This window comes from Pollachius pollachius, assembly GCF_949987615.1.
Source record: "Pollachius pollachius genome assembly, chromosome: 2".
Taxonomy (NCBI): Eukaryota; Metazoa; Chordata; class Actinopteri; order Gadiformes; family Gadidae; genus Pollachius; species Pollachius pollachius.
In genome coordinates, this window is record NC_136935.1 from 44,808,024 (window position 1) to 44,834,051 (window position 26,028).

General features: G+C 44.4%; 1 protein-coding gene across 1 annotated transcript; it reads left to right on the forward strand.

Annotated features, from left to right (window-relative positions):
* The first annotated feature begins 796 nt into the window (after window positions 1-796).
* Window positions 797-15,142, forward strand: LOC307091837 (calpain-2 catalytic subunit-like). Its single transcript, XM_079758665.1, has 21 exons — window positions 797-1,085; window positions 2,127-2,196; window positions 4,194-4,312; window positions 4,528-4,661; window positions 4,799-4,967; window positions 5,576-5,659; window positions 7,761-7,846; window positions 7,998-8,063; window positions 8,912-9,072; window positions 9,599-9,768; window positions 10,826-10,837; window positions 11,049-11,260; window positions 11,916-11,952; window positions 12,315-12,380; window positions 12,561-12,618; window positions 12,714-12,778; window positions 13,422-13,490; window positions 13,808-13,886; window positions 14,149-14,265; window positions 14,355-14,413; window positions 14,915-15,142. Exons 1-21 carry the CDS (start codon window positions 849-851, stop codon window positions 14,936-14,938), a joined length of 2,094 nt encoding a protein of 697 aa, XP_079614791.1. The 5' UTR covers window positions 797-848; the 3' UTR covers window positions 14,939-15,142.
* The last annotated feature ends 10,886 nt before the right edge of the window (window positions 15,143-26,028 follow it).

Consider the following 26,028-nt stretch of genomic DNA (forward strand, 5'->3'; position numbering starts at 1 on the left):
AAAGAATTACAATGTGTGTGTGTGTGTGTGTGGGTGTGTGTGTGTGTGTGTGTGTGTGTGTGTGTGTGTGTGTGTGTGTGTGTGTGTGTGTGTGTGTGTGTGCGTGCGTGCGTGCGTGTGTGTGTGTAAATGTAGGCTGGCTACAGCACCGAGGTGGTTGACGAACCAGGAGTTAGTGATGGAGGGAGTGGAGCTTTCGCGCCTGTGAAGACATTGTGTGCGCGTGGCTTAACAACGGCTGTGCGTGTAAATGATCAATGGTCTGGATATGTTGCGTAGCGGTGGTTATGATCCAGGTCCACAAGACCACCACTAGGGGATGGTGGTTATGACTCAGGTACGTCACTAGGTTGTCGTGGTTATGATCCAGGTTAACCACAAGGGGGAGGTCGTTATCCAGTAAGATCTAAATAAATATAGATATGTTCTGTACAGTTGTTCAATCCAACAGTCTATACACAAATTGTAGCTCTGCTCTGTCCAGTAAGATCTATATGAATATAGATTTTATCCAGTAAGATCTTTATATAAATATCGATGTAACCTGTTGCTCTTGTCTATCTAGTAAGATCTATATACATATAGGATGTGATCTGTAGCGCTGTACTATCCAGTAAGATCTGTCCTTATTGTGACCATTTTGTTCTTTGATAATAATAGTAATAATAAAGATCCTATAATGATGTGTGTCTATCCGAATAGGATCTCCTTCATAACTATAACTAAAACAGGCTGGGATGCAGAGCCCCGCCCGTGGGGCGGAGAGTTCGAGAGAAACTTTCCACCAACTCTCGGATCTAAAATCTCAACATTTCTGGTGAGAGCAGGAAACGGTTCTCTCTCTCATCATGGCTGGCGTGGCTTCTACTCTGGCCAAGAAAAGGGCCCTGGCTGCGGGCTTCGGGACAAACGCCAACGCGGTGAAGTACCTGAACCAGGACTTCCATTCGCTACGGGCGCAGAGTCAGAGCCAAGGGGCGCTGTTCTGCGACCCCACCTTCGCTGCCGCGCCCGAATCTCTGGGCTTCAAAGACCTCGGTCGGAACTCCCCTAAGACCCGCGGTGTGATCTGGAAGAGACCCACGGTATGTTACTTTAGGATTTACTGACAAACGAGGCAGACATCCGATAGGCTTCATACTTGAACCACAGACAAAACTTTAGTTATTTATCAGCTCTCTGAAGTGTTTGTGACACGCCCCTCACAGTAAAGGCCTCTCCACCAGCAAGCCCTCCGCCTCCAGCTCTCGCCCTGCACTTCTGTCGACGGGAGGGTGGATGTGAAGTATGATTGGATGTGAGGTTGGATGTGACGGGTCGGTGTTAGTGGTGGGTGTGATTGGGTGGATGTGAGGGAGGGTGTGACGGATGGATGTTATTGGTGGGTGTGATTGGTGGGTGTGATGGGTGGATGTGAGGGAAGATGCCATGTCTGACGCGCATTGGTTTATTAATCCTGACAACAACTAATTAGTCAAGCACCTATCTAATAACTTAGTACGTATTACAACCAATCTAGCAATCAGGTATTACAACTCATCACTTTTAGTGTAGGGAGGTATGTAATCAGCTATTGAATATGTAAAATATGTAAACTATTCTTCCATGTGTTCTTCTTCATTTGTTGGAATTAGTCTGAATAAAATCACAAAACAACCCTAATATGTTTTGATTTATTTATTGTATTAATAAAGGTCTCATGCTGCTATCTTTGTCTTTGTTATATCTTCCATATTAATAGGAAGATGCGTGACTTGAGGATGTCATAGTAAAATGTTGTTGCACAAGAGCTGAAGGTTGTTAAAGTAACATGTTGAACTTGATCTGGAGGTTGTCATGGTAACATGTTGTTGTACAAGAGCTGGAGGTTGTCATAGTAACATGTTTAAAAGGAGCTTGAGGATGTCATAGTAACGTGTTTTTGTTAAACAGGTGTTGGAAGTTGTCATGGTAACATATTGTTGTACAGGAGCTGGTAGTTGTCATGGTAACATGTTGTTGAACAGGAGCTGGGGGTTGTCATGGTAACATGTTGTTGGGGCACAAGAGCTGGAGGTTGTCATGGTAACATGTTGTTGTACAGCATCTGGATGTTGTCATGGTAACATGTTGTTGTTGTGGTACAGGAGCTGGTGTCCAGCCCAGAGTTTATCATTGGAGGAGCGACCAGGACGGACATCTGCCAGGGAGGACTAGGTGAGTAGAGGACCCCCCTCATACCTGTAGGACCTATTCTAGGTCCTGCTCTATGACATGTAAGTCAGGTCCTAGACCGGGAACTATCCTAGGTCCTTCGACGCAGGGCTTAGACCAGGTACCATACCAGGTAGAAGACAAGGTGCTAGACTAGACCAGGTCTTAGACCCGGTTTTAGACCAGGTATTAGACCAGGTCCAAGACCTGACAAGGTACTAGACCAGATCCAAACCATGTCCTAGACCGGACAAGGCACTAGACTAGGTCCCAAACCAGGTTCTAGATCAGTTACTACTTCAGGTACTAGGCCAGGTACTTTACCAGACCTCAGATCAGGGTTTATGAGTCCTCTCAGATCAGGGTTTATGAGTCCTCTCAAAGCAGGGTTTATGAGTCCTCTCAGATCAGGGTTTATGAGTCCTCTCACATCAGGGTTTATGAGTCCTCTCAGAGCAGGGTTTATGAGTCCTCTCAGATCAGGGTTTATGAGTCCTCTCAAAGCAGGGTTTATGAGTCCTCTCAAAGCAGGGTTTATAAGTGTCCTCTCAGATCAGGGTTTATGACTCCTCTCAGATCAGGGTTTATGAGTCCTCTCAAAGCAGGGTTAATGAGTCCTCTCAGATCAGGGTTTATGAGTCCTCTCAGATCAGGGTTTCATGAGTCCTCTTAGAGCAGGTTTTATGAGTCCTCTCAGAGCAGGGTTTATGAGTCTTAGCTCAGAGCCGGGATTGTGAGTCTCCTCTCAGATCAGGGTTTATGAGTCTTCTCAGATCAGGGTTTATGAGTCCTCTCAAAGCAGGGTTTATGAGTCCTCTCAGATAAGGGTTTATGAGTCCTCTCAAATCAGGGTTTATGAGTCCTCTCAAAGCAGGGTTTATGAGTGTCCTCTCAGATCAGGGTTTATGAGTCCTCTCAAAGCAGGGTTTATGAGTCTTAGCTCAGAGCAGGGATTGTGAGACTCCTCTCAGATCAGGGTTTATGAGTGTCCTCTCAGATCAGGGTTTATGAGTCCTCTCAGATCAGGGTTTATGAGTCCTCTCAAAGCAGGTTTTATGAGTCCAGGGGTTATGAGTTCTCTCAGATCAGGGTTTATGAGTCCTCTCAGATCAGGATTTTATGATGTTCTACCACAGTAGGGTTAAGGAGTCCTCTCAGATCAGGGTATATGATGTTCTCTCAGAGCAGGGTTTATGAGTCCTCTCAGAGCAGGGTTTATGAGTCCTCTCAGAACAGGGTTTATGAGTCGCCTGAAGGAGTTAGTCGCATGTGTGACTGAGCCCTGGGCACGTCTGTTTCTGTACTGCCGCCACTGATGTGGGCGGTGTTTACTCAAGAAAAGAGTTAGTTGGGGACAGAATCTGCCGCACAGACACCCTCTCACACACACTCACACACACACACACACGCACACACACACACACACACACACACACACACACACACACACACACACACTCAAAATGGCAAAATAGCAGGAACTTCTTGGTAATCATGCACCTATGGCTCACATGCTAGAAACAAACCACGAGAAAAAGCTATCTCTTTCTCTCTCTTGTTTCTTTCTTTCCTTCATTCTTTTTTCTTTTTTCATTCTTTCTTACTTTCTTACTTAATCTCTCTGTCCTCTGTTGACATGTTATTTTATTACTGGAGAGGAGTGGAAAGGGCAGAGTAGCTTACAGGAGAGGAGGTGTGTGTATATAAGGTGTGTGTGTAGCCCAGTGTGTATTCAGAGGTGTGTAGCCCAGTTAATAAATAAAACTGTGCGTGTGCGCATCTGTGTGTCTGTGTGTGTGTGTGTGTGTGCGTGTATCTGTGTCTGCGTGTGTGTGTGCGTGTGTGTGTGTGTGTGTGTGTTTGTGTGTGTGTGTGTGTTGGTGTATCTGTGTGTGTGTGTGTGTGTATCTGTGTGTGTGTGTGTGTGTGTGCGTGCGTGCGTGCGTGCGTGCGTGCGTGCGTGCGTGCGTGCGTGCGTGCGTGCGTGTGTGTGTGACCAGGTGACTGCTGGCTGCTGGCCGCCATCGCCTCCCTGACGCTCAACGAGGATGTGATGGCCCGCGTGGTGCCGTGCGACCAGGACTTTGGAGACCAGTACGCTGGAATATTCCACTTCCAGGTGAACCGTCTGCTACTGGTTCTACTGGGGTCTGCCCAGTACAACCACCGTCTACTACTGGTTCTACTGGGGTCTGCCCAGTACAACCACCATCTGCTACTGGTTCTACATGGGGCTGCCCATCACTGCCAGCCTGCTACTGGTTCTACTGGGAGCTTCCCAGTCCTAGTTAAAATGTTACCAGCTCCAGATCTCTTGTGGTTCTGTCTCCATAGTTCTGGCAGTACGGCGAGTGGGTGGACGTTGTCATTGACGACCGCCTGCCAGTCAAAGATGGAGAGTTGCTATTCGTCCATTCTGCTGAGGGGCGGGAGTTCTGGAGCGCTCTGTTGGAGAAGGCCTACGCCAAGTAAGGTGTCTGCCTACCTCCCTGTCTCTCAGTCTGTCTGTCTGTCTCTGTGTCTGTCAGTCTGCCTGCCTCCCTGTCTTTCTGCAGTGTGAGTCCCTGCCCGCTGGTCCAGGCTAAGGTCTTGTGTGTCCCTGCAGGGTGTGTGGCTGCTACGAGGCCCTCTCTGGGGGCTCCACCACGGAAGGCTTTGAGGACTTCACTGGAGGCATCGCCGAGAACTTTGATCTCAGGAATGCCCCCCCCAACATGTTCCAGATCGTCAAGAAGGCCCTGGAGGCAGGATCACTGCTTGGCTGCTCCATTGATGTAAGGCATCACTACCTAGATATAGGTGGACCTAGAAGCTACACATAGATCTATACATCTACAAGACTAGCACTACATCACACTACATAGTTATAGGTAGATCTAGAAGCTACACATAGATATCTCCGCTAGACGACTAGTACTACATCACACTACATAGTTATAGGTGGATCTAGACGCTATACATAGATCTATATAGATCTATACATCTAGAAGACGGAATATGGATCTAGACGCTACACGTACTATACATCTAGAAGACTAGTACTACGTCCCACCTTACTAACAGAGTACCACAGTACTATCCTAGTTCCACAGTACATAGTATTAGCATATAAATGTGTTTCATGTTTTCAGCAGATCCATAGTATACATAACAGTATATAGTATTAGTATCATAATATATTTCACGTGTTCAGCAGATCACTAGGATACATAACAGGACATAGTTTTAGTAAAGTTATATACTTCAAATGTTTACTAGATCACTTGTATACATAACAGTACATAGTATTAGCATAGTAATATATTGAATGTGTTCAGCAGATCACTGGTATACATAACACTACATAGTATTAGCAAAGTAACATATTTCATGTGTTCACCAGATCACCAGTGCTTCTGACTCTGAGGCTGTGACGCGCCAGAAGCTGGTCAAAGGTCACGCCTACTCCCTGACCGGCGCTGTAGAGGTGAGGTTTCCCTTCCACTGGGTTACCATGGATACAGCAGGTCACTGAGGAGAGGAGAGGGGTCATCTAGGCTCCTCCACATCAGTGAGGAGAAGAGCACTGGACAGCAGTCTCAACTAGCAGTCCAGGGTCAGGACTGTCAGGACTATCAGGGCTATAAGGGCTATAGGGACTGTGAGGACTATCAGGGCTATAAGGACTATAGGGACTGTGAGGACTATCAGGACCATAGGGACTATAGGGACTGTCAGGACTATCAGGGCTATAAGGACTATAGGGACTGTAATAACTGTCGGGACCATAGGGACTATAGGGACTGTCAGGACTATCAGGGCTATAAGGACTATAGGGACTGTAATGACTGTCAGGACCATAGGGACTATAGGGACTGTCAGGACTATCAGGGCTATAAGGACTATAGGGATTGTAAGGACTGTCAGGACTGTCAGGATTGTGAGGACTGTCAGGACTACAAGGACTGTCAGGACTATAAGGACTTTCAGGACTAGTAAGGCCTTCTAGTCAATGTAGGCTATTCCACTGGCTACGATCGCAGCACGGCACAGAACCGTCTCCAAACCGGCACTTCGTTTAAGATACTTGCCTCTTCTATTTTTTAAGGTTGCCGGTTCACAGCCGTGTCTCAGAACACTTCTACAGCCAATCAGTTTGCATTTGCTCATGAATATTCTCGAGCTCAATTCGACCCCTATGCAATTCACTAACAGGATAATATTATACAATATTGTCTATCTAGGGTATCAATAGCTAATCAGTTGCACCTTGCTAATGGTTGAATACTACAACAACTACGACGTAGGATTTGCTAAAGGCTCACAGACAGCATTACTTATTTTAATCTAAAAGCCTACCTGTTTTGAAAACAGTTCAACACACTACACTTCAACAACACACCAACACAGTACATGTTTCTCTAAATGTTGCTCATCAATGAGGTTGCAAAGTAGTTACTATCTTTATTCATTCATTGCGCCGCTGCCGAACTGACGGAGATATTCTCTGATATTATGAATCTTAAAGACTTCATCGGGTTCTCCGACTCCCTGGTACTTCCACAAGAAGTAAAGACTCGTAGTGGGGGTTATCTCGGCCATGGTTAAGTAGAATTGGGGGAAAGGAACTTTAGCTTTGACTTTCTAAAGTCCAGATTGAACCGTGACGTGGAGGAGAAAGGGATTGTTGCCGTATGCGGGATCTGCCGCCGAAGGAGCGATTCATTAACGTTACAAAAAGTCAGTTAGGGGTGAAATATGGGTGATGAATTGTTGATCCTCGAGGCGGAAAAACACTGTCCCCTGTCCTGTGCCGTCTCTGATTCACATCTCAGCCGGAATGTGTTCGGACCGCTTCTAGTGTGGATTGCAGTACGGAACACAGCCGCTTAGCTGTCGTACCGCTTCTGAGACGGATCTGGTGGAAATTGGCCTTAAGGACTGTCAGGACTGTCAGGATTGTCAGGACTGTCAGGAATGTGAGGACTATATGGAATGTCAGGACTATGGGGACTGTAAGGACTAAAGGGACTGTCAGGATTATAAGCACTGTCAGGACTATAGGGACTGTCAGGAATATAAGAACTGCAGGACTATAGGGACTGTCAGGAATATAAGGACTGTCAGGACAATAAGGACTGTCAGGACTATAAGGACTGCCGGACTATAGGGACTGTCAGGACTATAAGGGCTGTCAGGACCATAAGCACTGTCAGGACTATAGGGACTGTCAGGAATATAAGGACTGCAGGACTATAGGGACTGTCAGGAAAATAAGGACTGTCAGGACAATAAGGACTGTCAGGACTATAAAGACTGCAGGACTATAGGGACTGTCAGGACTATAAGGACTGTCAGGACTATAGGGACTGTCAGGACTTTCAGGACTGTCAGGACTATAAGGACTGTCAGGACTATAAGGACTGAAGGACTATAGGGACTGTCAGGACTTTCAGGACTGTCAGGACTATTGGGACTGTCAGGACTATAAGGACTACAGGGACTGTCAGGACTATAGGGACTGTCAGGCCTGTTTTTTCCCAGGTGTGTGTTCTGGTCAGGACAGGTGTGTGTGTGTGTGTTCCCAGGTGGGCTACCGCGGTCGGCGGGAGAAGCTGATCCGGGTCAGGAACCCCTGGGGTCAGGTGGAGTGGACCGGGGCCTGGAGCGACGGGTCAGTACCTCACAGTAATCTTTAACCCATAACCCCTAACCCTGACCCCTGGAGTTCATAGCAAGCTATTTTCACTATGGCAGCCTGCAGTGATTCTGATTGGTGGATGATTCATTAGTACTAATGATGACATGTGATTGGCTGAATCCAGGTCATCAGAGTGGAACTCTGTCGAGGGAGAATGTCCCAACGCCAATGCAGAGGACGGAGAATTCTGGTGAGTCATGAGGATGAAATATATAAGAGTCATGGAGGTTAAATATACAAGACTCATGGAGGTTAAATATATAAGAGTCATGGAGGTTAAATATATAAGATTCATAGAGGTTAAATATATAAGAGTCATGGAGGTTAAATATATAAGAGTCATGGAGGTTAAATATATAAGAGTCATGGAGGTTCAATATATAAGAGTCATGGAGGTTAAATATATGAGTCATGGAGGTTAAATATACAAGAGTCATGGAGGTTAATTATATAAGAGGCATGGAGGTTATCAGGTTAAATATAAATGAGTCATGGAGGTTAAATATGTAAGAGTCATGTAATAATATAATAATTCTTAACTGATTGGGAAATGGGGATTTCTAAAGGGTTCCCAAGCTATTTCTAAAGTGAGTTATACAGAACTGTACTAAGGGATTTCTTAAGTGATTCCTAAAATGAGATGTTAGGGATTTCTAAAGGGATTTCTCAAGTGAGTTCTAGTGTGATTACTAAATGGTGTTCTAGTATTATTACTAAAGCGAGTTCTAAATTGAGTTCTAGTGTGAATACTGAAGTGAGTTCTAGTCAGAATACTAAAGTCAAAGTCAAAGAAAAATAGAATGAAATATATATATATATAAATAAACAAATAAAGAGAGTTCTAGTGTGATTACCAAAGTGAGTTCTAGTGTTAGTACTTAAGCAAGTTCTAAAGTGAGTCCTAGTGTATTTACTAAAGTGTGTTCTAGTGTGATTACTAAAGGGAGTTCTAAGTGAGTTGTTAAGTGAGCTCCAAAGGGATTTCCAAAGTGATTTGTAATAGTTTTTTGTCATGTGAACCACTGCCCTGTGTTCCAGGATGTCCTTCACTGAGTTCATGAGACACTACTCTCGTATCGAGATCTGCACCCTTACCCCAGACACCATCCTGGACGACTCTATCAAACACTGGAGTGTCGGGAAGTTCGACGGAACCTGGAGGAAAGGGTCCACAGCAGGGGGCTGCCGCAACAACCCCTGTAAGCTTACTGCAATGCTACCACAGAACTACTCATAATAATACTACAATACCACCTAACACTAGTACTGTAATTACCAACAGCCTATGTGGCCTACTAGAATACTTCTACAGTACTACTAATACTGTCATACTATTGCTACACCATTGTTACAACAGTGATACTAACAAGACTACAATACGATACTACATTGTACTTACATAACTATTACGGCTCCTAATATTACAACCTAGGCTATACTACTGCTGGGTAGTACTGAACCACTTGATGATGCTGGTGGTTATCATGGTGACTGACATGTAGCTGATGGTTAACATGGAGACTGAGATGATGCTGGTAGTTACTGTGGTGACTGAGATAATGCTGGTGGTTACCATGGGGACTTAGAGGATGCTGGTGCTTACCATGGGGACTCACATGATGCCGGTTGTTACCATGGTGACTAAGATGATGCTGATGGTTACCATTGTGACTGAGATGATGCTGGTGGTTGCCATGGTGACAGAGATGATGTTGTGGGTTCCAGACACCTTCTGGACAAACCCCCAGTTTGTGATCAAGCTGAATGAGGAGGATGATGACCCCGAGGACGGAGAGGAGGGCTGCAGTGTGGTGCTGGGGCTGATCCAGAAGAACCGTAGGAAAATGAGGAAGTCTGGAGAAGACATGCACACCATAGGCTTCGCCATATACGAGGTATTGATATATATATATATATATCTCTTTATGTATATAAATAAATATTTATATAAAGTCTATACTTTGTACAGTACACAGCAAACGTGGTCTATATATGCATATGTATCTGTATTTTATACTAACTATAGTATACTGTAAACCTGTTGTATACTAATTAGAATACATCTACGAGGTATATGTTATATATATATCAAGGCGTTCAACACGTTAACGCTCCCGATTAAACTCCAAACCTTGAATCGTTAATTTAGTTTTAAGGCAAAGGAACGCACTCCTCATGTCTTTGAGGAAGTGTCTTTGATATTTGAAAGAACACACTCAACTTTTTGAGGAAGGAACTGCCAAGCCCGCTCTCAGCCAAAGGTTCAAAGTTTGTTTTCCAACGTCTGCCACATTCCATCGGGCATTGTTGTTAATGAGCATTATCCATATTGATTTAGGTCCAAACAACAAGAAGAGAATCATGTGATAAGATGATCTCGTCAATATAATACAATGTCTATTACAAAAACCAATGCTAGCTACTAAGGTTAACTACTTAAACCTAGAGGTGCCTAAACTATGGGTCGGGACCCACAATTGGTTGCGATACACAGAGGAGGGTCGCGGCCTCCGAACCGAAGAACACCTTCAAAGTGTTCCGAGTTTTCAGAGTGTTCTTTTTTTGGAGCCTTCAGAGTGTTCAGAGTGCTCCGATTATTCAGAGGGTCAGAGTGCAACCTTGCTATCCTAATCTTAAAGGGGACATATTATACCAGCCTTACAAGCCGTTTCGAAAATTGGCCCCATATGACATCACTAGTGGGCGTGTCCACCTAGATCTGTGCTGGATAGATGAGCAACGTTTACCTCAGTCCACTGGCTAGGCTGCTAGACTGATCTGTCCAGCACAGATCTAGGTGTCCCCTTTAAGGTTGCCTATCATCTGAAAGCTGTTTCCTCTGACACTAAGTGGTGAATGCTAACTGCTTTTCAAATGTTAGCTTTTGCTTGTCCTGCGGTTTTGTTCTACTGTCTTCATCTTGATTCTCGTTGTTTTTGTTCTTCTCCGCAGCTCCCCCCACAGGTGAGAACTGTCACCCAGAACACAACGCAAGTGGAAGGTCAAGTCCGACACAACTCCTAGAAAACATTCCAAACAGGAAACCTAGTACTTCAGTAGTGCTCTACCAGTACAGCAGTGGTACTACTAGCAGGACTAAGCTCGTACTAACAGCTGGTGTTTGTGTGTGTGTGTGTGTGTGTGTGTGTGTGTGTGTGTGTGTGTTTCCCTCCAGTTCCACGGGCAGACGGAGGTGCACCTTGATAAGAACTTCTTCCTGTCCCACGCCCAGAAGGCTCGCTCCGAGACCTTCATTAACCTGCGTGAGGTCAGCACGCGCTTCAAGCTGCCCCCTGGGGAGTACCTGGTGGTGCCCTCCACCTACGAAGCCCACCTCAACGGAGACTTCTGCATCCGCGTCTTCTCAGAGAAACAGTCCGAGACAATGTAAGGTCTACTGAAGTCTTATAAGGCATACTCAGGGCTTATATTGCTCTACTGAGGTCTTATAAGGCTTACACAGGGCTTTGGTGCTCTGCTGAGGGCTTATTAGGCTTACACAGGGCTTATAAAGGGTTTATAAGGTTACACAGGGCTTATAAAGGGTTTATAAGGTTACACAGGGCTTATAAAGGTTTTACAAAGGGTTTAAGGGTTTATACATGTTATAAAGGGTTTATAAATGGTTATAAGGGTTTATAAAGGTTATAAAGGGGTTACAAATGTTTTAAAAAGGGTTATAAGGGTTTATAAAAGTGTAAGTGTGTATAAGGGTTTATAAAGGTTTATAAGGGTTCATACATTTGTCAGTGTATATATGCAATGATTGTGGAGCTTTGGTTGTGTAAGTGTGGTTGTGTGTATGTGTGAATGTGTGCCTAGGTATGGTTGTGTATATGTGTGTCAGTGTGTTTGTGTCTATGTATGTCTAGATATTGTTGTGTCAATGTGTGTCTACGTATGGTTGTTTCTATGTGGGTCTAGGTATGGTTGGGTCTTTTTGTGTGTAGGTGTGTTTGTGTTCATGTGTGTGTATTAAAGTGTGGTTGTGTGGCGGTGGGGTTTTACTTTACCCTTTAATATGACTCTGTGTGTGTCTCAGACCGTGTGATGATCCTGTCGAAGCTGACCTTCAAGATGTAAGTACCAATACAAAACATCTCCACAGAAATACACTACACAACCACAACTCTAGAGTGGTTCTAGATGTTGCTCTGCATGTTGCTCTAGATGTTCAAGATCTTACTCAATGTGTTCTAGATGTTCTAGATGTTCTTCTAGATTATCCTCTATGTGTTGCTCTGAATGCTGCCCTAGTTCCAGAAGAAGATGCTTTTCTGGACTTTGTTGAATGTGTTGCTCTAGATGTTGTTGTTTATGTTGCTCTACATGTTCTAGATGGTCTTGATGTCTTAGATACTGTTCTACATGTTGCTCTCGATGTTTTAGATGTGGTTTGGGATCTTTTAGTTGGTGATTTTAATGCCTTTTCCCTGTGTAGGAGGAGGTTTCTGACGAGGATGTGGATGATGGTTTCAGAGGCCTGTTCACCAAGCTCGCTGGAAATGTAAGTTTCTCGAGAATATGACACTGTCCTAGAAGAGAAAAGACTCACCTGTTTCTGTTAGTTCCTCTTGAACTCTTAATGTTTTCGTTTTTATTGTCGAAATACAGAGGGAAGACTTAGAATTTCATGTTTTTTATCCATTCTTTAAAAAACAATCACACACCTTTTGGTGTTTTTTAGGATATGGAAATCTGTTCGGGGGAGTTGAGAAACATTTTGAATAAGATCGTTTCCAAACGTAAGTGTTAATCCTTTCCTTATTTTTAATTAAAAAAAATCTCTTAATATTATAATAAAATAATAGAGTTGAACTGCTTTTATTTTTATTTACAGGAACCGACATAAAAACTGATGGCTTCAGCCTCGAAACCTGCAGGATCATGGTCAACCTATTGGACGTATCCTTCTTGCTAACGCTAACCCTGACCCTTACCCTATCCCTGAACCTAACCCTAACATAACCCAAGCCCTGGACATAACCCTAACATAACCCGAGCCCTGACACTAACCCTAACATAACCCGAGCCCTGGACCTAACCCTAGCATGACCTGAGCCCTGACCCTAACCCTAACATAACTCTCACCCTGACCCTAACCCTAACCTGAGCCCTGGACACAACCCTAACTCTGACCCTGACATAACCCTCACCCTGACCCTAACCCTAACCTGAGCCTTGGACATAACCCTGACCCCGATTCTAACCCTGAACACAACCCTCACCTTAACCAAGGCCCTAACCCTGACCCTTACCCTGGCCCTAACCATAACCCTGAACACAACCCTAACCCTCCTCCTAACCATGATGACCCTAACCCTGCAAGGTCACGGTCACCCTGTGGCACTATGGTGTTGCATAATATTTTAGTACTATGTTGTAGTATTATAAATCAAAAGTACTATGTTGTAGCATTATAAATCAGAAGTACTATGTTGTAGTATTATATATCAGTAGTAGAATGTTGTAATATTATATATCAGTAGTACAATGTTGTAGTATTATATATCAGTATTACTAGGTTGTGGTATTAACTCCAGACCAGGACAGTGGAAACGGAAAGCTGGGTCTTGGAGAGTTTGCAACTCTGTGGAAAAAAGTTCAGAAATATCTGGTAAGTCAAAACCCAACATATATATGTAATATAATAAATGTAATATCAAATAAAGATGTCTGAAACCGACGCATGGTAGTGTTATCTGTATTATTGTATTCTTTCTAATTGCTATTATCTGCTTATTTTTGTAAATTAGTAATGTCTGGTAGGGTTACCTATGTAGATTAGTACTGCCTGGTAGGGCTATCTGTATAGATTTCTACTGTCTGGTAGGGTTATCTATGTGGATTAGTACTTTTTGCTAGGGTTATCTGTGTGGATTAGTACTGTCTGCTAGGGTTATCTGTATATATTACTATTGTCTCTGTCTGCAGACGATCTACAAGCAGAATGACAATGATAACTCAGGGACAATGAGCACAACAGAGGTGCGTTGCGCTTTAAAAGATGCAGGTGAGCTCAACATGGACGCCTAATTCCATATCATGACCTTGAGTGGTTGAGATCTTATGTTGTCCCTGGCATGTTGGACATCAACCTTAACATAAAGTGTGTGTTAGTCCAGAGTTCCCCGTTCACATAAAGTGTGTATTGTGTGTGTGTGTGTGTGTGTGTGTGTGTGTGTGTGTGTGTGTGTGTGTGTGTGTGTGTGTGTGTGTGTGTGTGTGTGTGTGTGTGTGTGTGTGTGTGTGTGTGTGTGTGTGTGTGTGTTCAGGTTTCACCCTGAACAACGCCATCTACCAGATGCTGGTGTGCCGCTACGCTGAGCCGGACATGACGATGGACTTTGATAACTTTGTGGCCTGTTTGATGCGCCTGGAGATGATGTTTAGTAAGTCTGCTGAGTCTGCCCCAAACATACTATAATAGAACTAGTAGTATGTGTATATGTGGTTCTAATGGAAAATCTGTGACCCTTAGGGATCTTCAAGAAGCTGGATCCAGAAGACAGCGGTTTTGTGGAGGTCACCTTGGAAAAGGTGAGGCCTTTTCTGTTACCACTACTATTGCCTTTAGAACCCCTAGAACACAACATTACCTTCTAGAACCTTTTGGAATCGGCTAGAGCTTCCTCCAACCTCCTAGAACCTTTTAGAGCCTCCTACAACATTTCGAACCCTCTAGAATCTTTAGAACCTCCTAGAACATAATATAACCTAGTTGAACGCGTGTGAACATTTACGTTCAGGGGTTAGGGAGTCTGTGGATGACACAACAATTCAATTAAATTTATGTTGTCAATGACAGCCAAACTAAACTAATTATTTCCCTCTTGCTCTCTCACTGTGTATTTGTATCTGTATGTGTGTGTGTGTGTGTGTGTGTGTATGTGTGTGTGTGTGTGTTTGTGTGTGTGTGTGTGTGTGTGTGTGTGTGTGTGTTTGGTTGAATATGGATGTTTGGTTGTATATGTGTGTGTTGTGTGTGTGTGTGTGTGTGTGTGTGTGTGTGTGTTTGTGTGTCTCCCTCCTCTCCTGCAGTGGTTGAACATTGCCATGGTCTAAGGGGGGCGTTCCAACAGTCCAAGTATTACTCCAGCTTTACTGTCGTCCTGTTTACAAACCAAAGGTTTCATTTATTTTGTTGTTTGCGATGCTGCATGTCCACTATGATATCTATGTCAGGAATATTACCCAGCAGATTCACTTCATGTGACCTAATAAAACATAATACACACAATAGATAATAAAAAACAGAATAAAACATTACCTTAATGTCTACCGTGTTTTTTCTCGATGCACGCTTTGCTATCAATGATCATTATTCATGCGTGTACATGCGCCTGAGTGTGCGGTGTTTCACTACGTCATGACGTCATGTGTGAGAACATCTTGATGCTCTGGGCTGGGTTGCACCAACTGGGCGTAAGCCTGGTCTTAACTACGCTTGGTCGTAACTTGGCGTTCTAAGTCCGACCTAACCATTACGCCGGTTGCACCAACTGGGCTTAGCATTCTTTCCACTAAGACCAGGCGTAAATCCTACGCCCGGTCAGTGGCAGGCGTAGAGTCGAAATTCCAGGCTGTTTCTATAGCAGTTACATCGAATCCATCCAGCACAACCATGGCACGTAATACATGTACGAGCAAGCATTTAGACGGGAAAGAGTAATTAGGGACAGAAGCAATCCATTGGACATTTATGATGACGAGGAGCTGATTGAGAGTTTTCGATTCTGTAGGAGAGATCTGTTCGAATTAATAGAAGAGCTGTCACCGGATTTACAGTTCGTGTCGGCCCGCAATGCAGCGCTACCACCATCCTTGCAACGGCTCATTGCGCTTCGCTTCTATTGTGGCATCCCGCCCCTTAAACCTCGGCCCGGGTGGGTCCGAGGATCAGTGGTGGACGGCGTATACCGCCGCCACCCACTAACCGGCGACATAGAGCATCACTTCTCTCCCCCCAATCAGCGAGATAGGGGACACCTGGCCGGAGGGAGGAAAAAGCCCAGGAGCCATTTTAAAAGGGACACCAGGATGGGAGAGGGAACACGAGTGACACGGGGGATCAGCTGGAGACCCCAACCGAATAGAGGCTCTCGGAGACCCTATATAGAGTACATGTGTTCTCCGTCTTGAAGGAACTTGATAATAAATGCTGTGTGTGGCTTAAACCCTGACTTCGCAGTGTGATCTATCCTTGACCCCCGAGACATTGGGGAGCGGGTACCACACTATGCAAACGGGGCATTTCAAAACACAGCCGGCGATGTGATCAGTGCCTTCATGGGGAGATGCGGATGAACCCAGAACGGGTCTGCACAGTAATAGCTGTGTGCACAGTCCTGCACAACATCTGCATCTCCAAGAGAATCCCTCTCTCCAGAAACCATCAGCCACCGGCAGTCCCCGTGGCCCAGTGCTTAACTCAGGCGCGACGGATCAGTAGATACAATCTTAGATAACAAAATATTTCATTAACTATTGTATCTTTAAAGTTTGTTAACTCTTTGATAACAAAGCGTTTAAGCTGTGTCGACCCCTAAACAGAACAATGTTGGACCAAAAGGGTTTTGATAAACATGATGCTATTGTTACAGATGTGACCTTGCGTTGTGTTTCATCAATTACCACGAACGCAAGTTCCCAGTTCACTTGGTTCTACTGTTCTTTTCCACGTATATTCAGCAACACTTGCTGAGGTAAGTTAAAGTGGAACGCTACCCACAATACAAAATACAGCATAATTATGTGACAGACACACAGCTCACTAAGTGACTATGCTTGTAGCATTGCCTCCAATGTCCATAGAAAAGATAGTGTAACTTCAATTGCAAAATACCTATTTGTCAATGTCTATACCTCGGGGTAAATTTACATTGGCGAAATTATAAACTTGTGAACCAGATTTATTTATTTTTTATTTCTGAATATGAAATGCGCCCTGTAAATAAAATGTCTCAATCAAAAACTTGCTTGGGCACGTTAGGTTGGAACGTGCCGTGCACGTACGCTGCGTCATTCCCTATAGGAACTTGCGTAAATGTTTTAAAGTGACGTGACACCAATATACACTTAGACATGTCTGGCACAATTACCAGTGGAAACATTATCAACCCTGCCACACTAGCTAAACAGCCAACTTGTTGAGGCATTGTGGAAGGTAGTTAATAGATTAGGAGGTTGCCTATCCTCTACGAGGACAAAGTTCAACTCTTCCTGAGTCCTAGTCAGAATGTGCCTGGAGCAGAGACTATCCGGTCTGGGCTGGGCCCACGGCCTGCGTCTGTTGTGGGCGGTTTTCACTGTGTTGTAAACGGTCTGGGACTACTTCATGTCCATAGATGTTGCTCATGTTGCTCATGTTGTGCTCTTCTAAGCAGCAGGGAGCTCTGTTAATAGTTTTCAGGTTGAAAACAGCAGGATGTTCTCAGCTTCACTCAACGACTTAACTCAGCACCAGAGGACTTCAGCTGAGATTCATCCTACCTATTCCTACCTGTCTGAACTCCTACCGTCTGGCCCCCAACCAGTCTGACCCCTACCTGTCTGACTCCTACCTGTCTGACCCCTACCTGTCTGACTCCTACCTGTCTGATTCCTACCTGTCTGACCCCTACCTGTCTGACTCCTACCTGTCTTACCCCTTCCTGTCTGACTCCTACCTGTCTGACCCCTACCTGTCTGACTCCTACCTGTCTTACCCCTTCCTGTCTGACTCCTACCTGTCTGACTCCTACCTGTCTGACCCCTACCTGTCTGACCCCTACCTGTCTGACTCCTAACCTGTCTGACCCCTACCTGTCTGACTCCTACCTGTCTGAATCCTACCTGTCTGACCCCTACCTGTCTGACCTATACCTGTCTGACTCCTACCTGTCTGACCCCTAACCTGTCTGGCCCCCTACCTGTCTGACCTATACCTGACTGACACCCTAACTGTCTGTGTGCCAGGATGTTTGGGGGCATGTCAGCTCTTGTATGGAGATACCGCCAGCTTGCTGAGGGTTTGGTTTCTCACCATGTAACCTGTAGTAACACAAACCTTCAGTTACACTAATTAACCAGTTATTATGTTTACCTGTCAGTGCACAGGTACTGGTAGTTACACAAGCATAACTAACCTGTAGTTAACCTAACTAAACTAAGCTCTATCTAAAAGATTGATGGGGATAAAAAAAGTAAAGACCTTAAAGAAGGTCATATTGAGACGAAATTCACACCATTCGCACTCCATCATGAGGGCATGCTATGACGAGATTTGCAAGTCTAATGGAATTTGAGAAATATTTCAAAATCAAAAGAGGTCAAATTTAGGCAAAAAATAGAGCTTAATGAGCCTTAATGACATACAATAAAATAAAAATTAAAATTCATCCTGTATACAGTTATTAGAGGAATATAATAGGATATCCCTCTAGGTCCCGCTATGTGAGTCTGTCTCTCTGCTTGTCTGTCGGTGCGTCTGTCTACCCTTCAACACAGCAGACAGGATTCTCCTTGGAGAGATGCCATTACAATTAGCATGAAATAAGTAAACTTTTGTCTGGGAATATTGTAGTTTTCAAGCAGTGATGTATGCGTCTGTGTGGTGTTTGTTAGAAAAGTTTGTTTGTGCGGTGAAGTGTGGGTGGAGGAAGTGAAGTAGACCAGTGAGAGAGGGTGTGTGGGTGTGTGTGTTGCTTGTTCTATCGGGGGGAGTGGTAAAGGACGCTCCCCCCCTCAGGGAGTGTGGCGAAATGTTCCAGTTTACTCCCCCCTGATTGGACACAGCTTGACTGCACTCAAACCGATACAGACGACGTTCCACTGCTCATTATTATAATCATACTTTTATTACCAACAGACCTTCCCTCTAACTCGATCACTTCAACACAAAATCAACTGACGCGCACTTCAATCAGCAACATTATCATCGTAGTCATTACTAAATTGGCTGAGTTAACAGTCTACAGGCTTGACAGATTTCAGGGTTAACAGATTGAGGCGGGTGTTTTTGTGCCCCTGTATTTGCATGTGTGGACCGCCGCTCTGGAATGTTCTGATGACTCACCAAGAAATTACCCGAATGGCTGTCTGTCTGACTGACTTAGAATACTGGCTAGCTGACTGAGTGACTGTTGATCTTGCTGGGAGTTGATCTGACGGACTGGCTGTTGGTCTGGCTGGGTGTGTCAGGAAAGCCTTAATGAGTCAGAGCACGATCCCGTGGCTCCCAGACCGCTGGTATGCGTTTGTTTAAACATGAGGAGGCTCCCTGAAATACAGCAGGGAATGGAATTCACCCGCACGGTTTTGACATGTTGTCAAACGTTGTTCTTGAAGCGGATCTATTGGCACCTATCTGCCTTCAAACACACACCTTCAGTTGTCTCCTCATATCGTGTTTGTTTTACATAACTAGAAACAATAAAAACAAAGTATTTAAACAGCTGTGGTCTATAGACCCCGGGCCCCCCCTGGTGGAAGCTTTAGGAACACACAGCGATGGTTCGAGGAACTTGTGGTTACGAGGAGTCGACAGAGTAGGTCTTAATGCAATTCAAATAATGAAGGCCAAACAGTTCATTATTTGGGCCCTAGCAACAGCTTAAAACCTTTGACCATTACATTATACTCATGATATTGTGCATTGAATTGTATAGGCTACTGTATATAGCAAGAAGCATCATCAGAAGCTGCTTCAAGGTGCATATTCCTACAAAGTTAGCCTTGCTTCTCCGAAATCCAAAGTGCAATTAGTCTGGAACTTCTCCGTTCATTTTCGATTTCCAAAGGGCATCACCAACGGGCGCCGACCAAGCACTGAGCAGTGTGCGTCGAGCGACGAAAAAACTAATTTCTTCCCAACATTAGCTCTACGGGCAGTCTGTTATTTTAGTTAAAATATACCGTTCAGTTCGTTTAATACTGTCTGATATTGGTACTCAACCCACCGTCTCACATCCGCGGCAGACATTCTATGGTTGCCAACGGCACTCCCGTACCGATATCCTATTTTCCCGCCTCAGGTTAGATAAATGGTTAACTATGATTGGTCGGCCTATTTCGTACCTTATTTTTGTTATTGGAGCGGCCTGAAATTAAACATGAGGTTGCGAGACTTGTCTGGCCAATTAGTGGCTGGCTAATGAATCAAGGTTAAAGGTCCCATGGCATGCTACTTTATGGATGCTTTTTTTTATGGATGCTCTTTTTTAATTGTTGCCCGCGATTGTTGACCGTGATTGACTGCCGCCGGTAGCGGGGCCTCGGGGACAACAATCGCGGGCATTCCGGGCAACAATCCCTTTCTCCTCCATGTAGCCTACTACAGGGAGTCAAAGCCAAAGTTCCTTTCCCCCAATTCCTTGTCAACCATGGCTGAGATAACCCTCCATTTCTATGGAGCCAGTATCCTGCTATAATTCAAACCTGAAAAATAAAGTTTCAAAGGCTTGTAAGTCTGGGTTTGAAAACTCAACACCTTGTAAAAAAGGTTTTGCAACACTGAAAAAAGAGATTATAGCCTGAAAAGAGTTTCAAAAATGTCACCAGCGCATTTGCAGAGTTTCAAATCTGGCACTGTTCTAACAGTGTATTTCATTGTTTCCCGGTTTTGAAACCTTGTAAATGGGATTCTGCAAACAGGTGTTCATACATTGAGAAATAAGTTTTGAAAGGTTGAATATTTATTTTTAAAAACTTGTAAAGTTGTAAATTTACACCATTGCAATGTATTTTTTCAGAACTGACTTTTCAGCACTGACTTCAGAGATTTGACCACACAGGCGCAAGCTTTGAGTCACGTGATTATTGACAGTGTTCTGTCGCGCATTCGTTTTAAAACTCCCTGACAGTCAAAGGTCTGAAATCTTTGTGGGTCTGCTTGGTGTAAATTTACACCTTTACAAGTTTATAAAAATAAATATTCAACCTTTCAAAACTTATTTCTCAATGTATGAACACCTGTTTGCAGAATCCCATTTACAAGGTTTCAAAACCGGGAAACAATGAAATACACTGTTAGAACAGTGCCAGATTTGAAACTGCAAATGGCGCTGGTGACATTTTTGAAACTTTGGAAATGTGTTGGTGAAAATGATGAAGATAAAATAGAACACAAAATCATGTTTGCAGATGTTTTAATTTTTTTTCAGGCTATAATCTCTTTTTTCAGTGTTGCAAAACCTTTTTTACAAGGTGTTGAGTTTACAAACCCAGATTTACAAGCCTTTGAAACTTCCTTTTTCAGGTTTGAATTATGGCAGGATACTGGCTCCATACATTTCCACATCAATCTGAAGTAGACTGAACCGCGACTTGGAGGAGAAAGGGATTGTTGACCCCGATTGTCTACGTCTACCGCCGGAGCCCCGCTGCCCAGGCACCACCGCCTCGGCAGCGGGCAGCGGGTAGCGGCGCTCCGGCGGGAGCAGGGACGCGGGAAGTGGGGGTGCATAGGGTGCACCCCCCCCCCCCCTGGCTGTAGCTGCAAGTGAGAAAGTTTTCTGAACAAATCAATACTTTTTTATTTTTAGAGTATAACTTTATCATACATGATCTTTCATTAAATTATTGACATCCATCCTTTTTATGATATTTATCATATTATCATTTCATTTTATTTGGAACATTGTCTGTGTAGGCTGACGTGGGCTATGACGCACAACGCAGAACAATGCTATGCGCGGCGGGAAAATTCAAAAAGTTAAGCTTGTTACAAGTGCAACATATTGCAGAAAAGATGTATTTCAGATTTTTTTGGCCGGAAGAAGGCAAAACTTCGTCAAAACACCAGCCGGTCATCCGATTCCCTGTCAGCAGCCCGCTGTCTCCCCAGCACCCCTGAGGAAGAGAGTTCATGTTCACAGACGCTATTGCTGCAAGACGGCGCCGGCAACAATGGTGCTATTGCTAGCCCCCGCCCTCCGGTCGAGCCGATTATCCACTGCGCCGGCAACAATGATGCTAACCCCCCTCCGGTCGATCCTAATATCTTGGCTTTGGCTAACGTGCAACTGCCGGCAGTCGCAACAACTATTCTGTTGGTGAAGAGCCCTGCCAGCCAAAGGAGTTTCACTTCCCAGCCAGGTGATCGGCAAGTGAGAACTTTAGCCGGTCATTTAAGGTTGGTTGGTTTGGCCAGTGGACGTGGCTACACTACGTGGGGGAAACCGACACCGCGTTATGCTTCGTGTGCTGCTCTGCAATAGAGAAAAAGCTTGTCAGGGCAGACGGGATAATTAATGCTCTCAACTTCATGAAAAGGAGGGTTTGGCAATTGGGGGAAGGCAGGTGAAAAGTTTCGGGAGCATGAAAAATCTTGTTTCCATACTGTGGCGAGCAGCACGGGAAGGACGAGACGGGAGCCCAGGATGAACAATTATGCAGTTCCGTGCCCCATACACCGCACGACTACGGACTGCCTTTATTAACGAACCGAACGTAACAGAAACACGGGACACCTGACCAACACACGCAACACTCTCACTAACGGTCCCGATCACACTACACATCACACAACAATGGAACAACACACAATTAACACACATCATCCCGAGAAATTAGCCCCAACAACAGAACAAATCAACAAAACCCCCTTTGTCAACTGACTACCCCAACTCCCAGAATCCCCGCGGCTCCGAAACATGGCGCCCACACCCGTGGTCGCCACAATACAGAAGCCATAAGCAAGCTGGCGGCATTGAAAAGGACCCCAATTAATCCGCTTATGTCACAAGCAGTAGCTAAGGAGCATATGACTTCGCAGACTGTTTTGGACAGACTGGTTGGCAAAAAAAAGAGCAAAGACGGACAGTTCACTTGACGGAGAAGCCGTCACTTGCCTCATAGCAGACAACTCGTAACTCTGGATGAAAATTAAGGCTTTATTTTATTGTCACTTTCCTTTGTAAACCTTTAGAAATAACCTCCTGAATCCTTGTTATAACGCTGTGTATAATCCCGGACCGCAACAGTTTATCGGCATGTTGTTAGTGTGTGCAATTCAGCACAGTATCAGCCGAGTTGACTCTAATTTCCACATTGTTTACTTGCTAACGTTTGTGAATAACAGTGGCTAGTTGGCAGAGTTAGTCTTTTTACACACCAGTAGAGTGTTTATCAGAGCGGAGCCCTGAATTTGACGTCACCTGTCATCTCGTCTCTGTAAACATGGATGTTGCGCAGCATTTATTATGACGTCATTATATAGACTCTCTCAGCACCCCCCCCCCCCCCCTCGGACTGACTTCCCACGTCCCTGGGCGGGAGACAATTGCGGGCAACAATCCCCTTCTCCTCCATGTCGCAGTTCATGTACTTCAGGGAGTCAAAGACAAAGTTCCTTACCCCCAATTCCTTCTCAACCATGGCTGAGATAACCCCCACTACTAGTCTCGTTTTGGAAATACCAGAGACGTCGGAGAACCTGACGTGTTATGCGCCATAACACCAACAGCAGAACGGTTATCCAAATAACAAAGAAGTGTACAACACTTAGGTCACAGTGTTTGTATTCACACACACACACACACACACACTGTTACGGCTCCAGGATGTTAGCTTGCTACGTCTAGGGGGGGGAAGTAGGGGAACCATAACACATGTAACTGTTGGACTGACTGGGAGAACAATAACGCATGGCACAACAGCAAACTAGTTACATAGGTATTTATTTGGCGAGCATTCCGCCAAGGGGAATAGGGAACTATAAGCGGAGCCAAATCAAAGAAAACAAGATAAAGTGACAACTAGTGCACACATACAACCTAGCTAATACATACAGAGGGTGGCCCCCTCTGTATGGAAAAACTACGTGATGGTAGTGTACACCCAAGGGTATCTTACCTATTCACCTAAACCCCTATGGCATCTCAAAAACAAAGGCAACAGCATGACACAGCCAACAAACAGGCAGACAATGGCGTGTTACAATGGAGACAGGCAGGTGCAGGTTATCAAGGCCTGATGACACTGATTGGCCATCAGACAGCTCCCAGATTGGACAGGGGGTTGGACGATGGTGGAGGAACAGCCAATGGCGTGAGACCTACAGAGAACACAGGAAGACACAGGAAAACAACCACACACGTAACACCCCCACCCATAAGAGCAAACATCACACACGAGAAAGGGCATCCACGCACACATTTTCGGAGCCCTTGTGACGAATCACCAGGTTGTACCCCTGCACAATCAGCGCCCACCGCATGAGGCGCTGGTTCTGATTATACATCCGGTGGAGAAATACCAGGGGATTGTGATCCATGTAGACCACAATAGGCCTAGAACTCGATCCCAAATAAACTTCAAAAAACTGGAGCGCAAACAGCAAAGCCAGAGCTTCCTGTTCGATAGTAGAATACCATCTCTGGCACTCATTGAACTTCCGCGAGAAGTAGCAGACCGGATGGTCCAGACCGTTGGAATCCTTCTGGATAAGAACGGCACCGGCGCCTACAATACATGCGTCTACCTCCATCTTGAATGGCTTCTCAAAGTCAGGAGCCACCAGAACAGGGGTACTACATAGCAGAGCCTTAACGGAAACAAAAGCTTTTGAATTGATTGAATAAACTGCGTAATCCAAACGAACCCCTGGCTACAAACACAAACTGCTAGTGAGGAGACCGGGTGGGTTAACAACGAGATAAGTGATTATGATTGGCTAGGGCAGAGTCATGTTTCATGGTAGCCAATCGGAGCCAGTGTTTTTACACACGACAGGACACGCGCGCCACACACACAGACACGCGCACGAACACACAAAACATTCGATGAAGCAGCAGAAATGGCGAGTCCGGAGCAATCCGATGAAAAGTTGGCATTTTCTGTAGTATTCGGCAGATGTTCCACAGCCGTTGCAACCAAGCAAATTAAAATTCAGTTGCAAGTATATCAGGGCCTTGAATGGGCAGTTCAACCATTTAACACAATAAGGCCAAGTGAAAACTGCTCAGAAAAATCCAAATTCTTTGACATATAGCAACTTTCTGTTTTTTACAGTAACCCAAATAGTTACTTTCGCTGGTAACAAGTTATTTTTATTATAGAGTAATTCAGTTACTAACTCAGTTACTTTTTGAAACAAGTAGTGAGTAACTATAACTAATTACTTTTTTAAAGTAACGTTCCCAACACTGATGACGACATATGGGGCCAAATTCGAAATCAAAGCATCTGAGCTTTCATTCTTCCAAGGCGGAGCAGGATAGTGCTCGTTCTACACCTAACGTCATTTCTAGCCACTGGGGGACCATAGGCAAGCTAGGGGAACTCATGTTAGAAAACCTCATAAACTGAAATTTTCATGCCATGGGACCTTTAAAAATTGAGCTAACAATGCAGCTAAATTAGAGCTAATGATGCAGCTATTCTCTATAACATTCCAATGTTACATGTTCTTCATGTCTCTTCACTCTTACATGCTCCTTACGTAACTTCACTAGTCTTCTCTATCTAATATTACATTCCTATATAACATGTACCATGTCTCTTCACTGAACACATTAGATGCCGACACTTTCTGATTGGCTGATTCCATCTGATTTGTTGTGTCTCCCTTGGCTCTACATCACAATGTGTGGATAACGGTGTCTTCACGACAGGGATTGTGGCATAGGATGACAGCCCTGCTAGACCAAAGAAGACCCATGAAAGCATGACCCAACTATTACTGGATGTATAAAGATATAAACACTGCCAATACTGCCTGTCTGACAGAACTGATATATTCATTACTATCAAGTAGACTAGACCATCGGAACGACGTTGAAAAAAAATGCTGTTATTTAACTATGCAGTAATTACTATTTTAATCCTGCATGAAAACATTTGGAACGGTTTAGGAGCTACTGATAGGATAGTATTAAACTGTAATAAACAAATACATTTAATAATAGAGACTTTTGGGAATGGTCTTTGTAGTAGCTGCCAATAGATTGTTATAATCCAATGAATTTCACCAGGAAAACTTTGATATAGTTTACTACATACCTAAAATATTAATAAAGCGAACTAAGATCGTCAATTCTCTTGAGTTTGTGAACGCATGACATCTTCCATCCATGTGTCCATGGGTCGGATAAATAACTTAGGCCCTCTTTGAGGCAATCAAAACAAACAGATGCAACATACTAAATACTTTAATGTTCCAACATCCACTACTT

Coding starts and splice junctions, on each gene's coding strand:
- LOC307091837 (XM_079758665.1), top strand. CDS start 849: ATGGCTGGCGTGGCTTCTACTCTGGCCAAGAAAAGGGCCCTGGCTGCG. Junction 12,619..12,713: donor GAATAAGATCGTTTCCAAAC/GTAAGTGTTAAT, acceptor TTTTATTTACAG/GAACCGACATAAAAACTGAT. Junction 12,779..13,421: donor TCATGGTCAACCTATTGGAC/GTATCCTTCTTG, acceptor ACTCCAGACCAG/GACAGTGGAAACGGAAAGCT.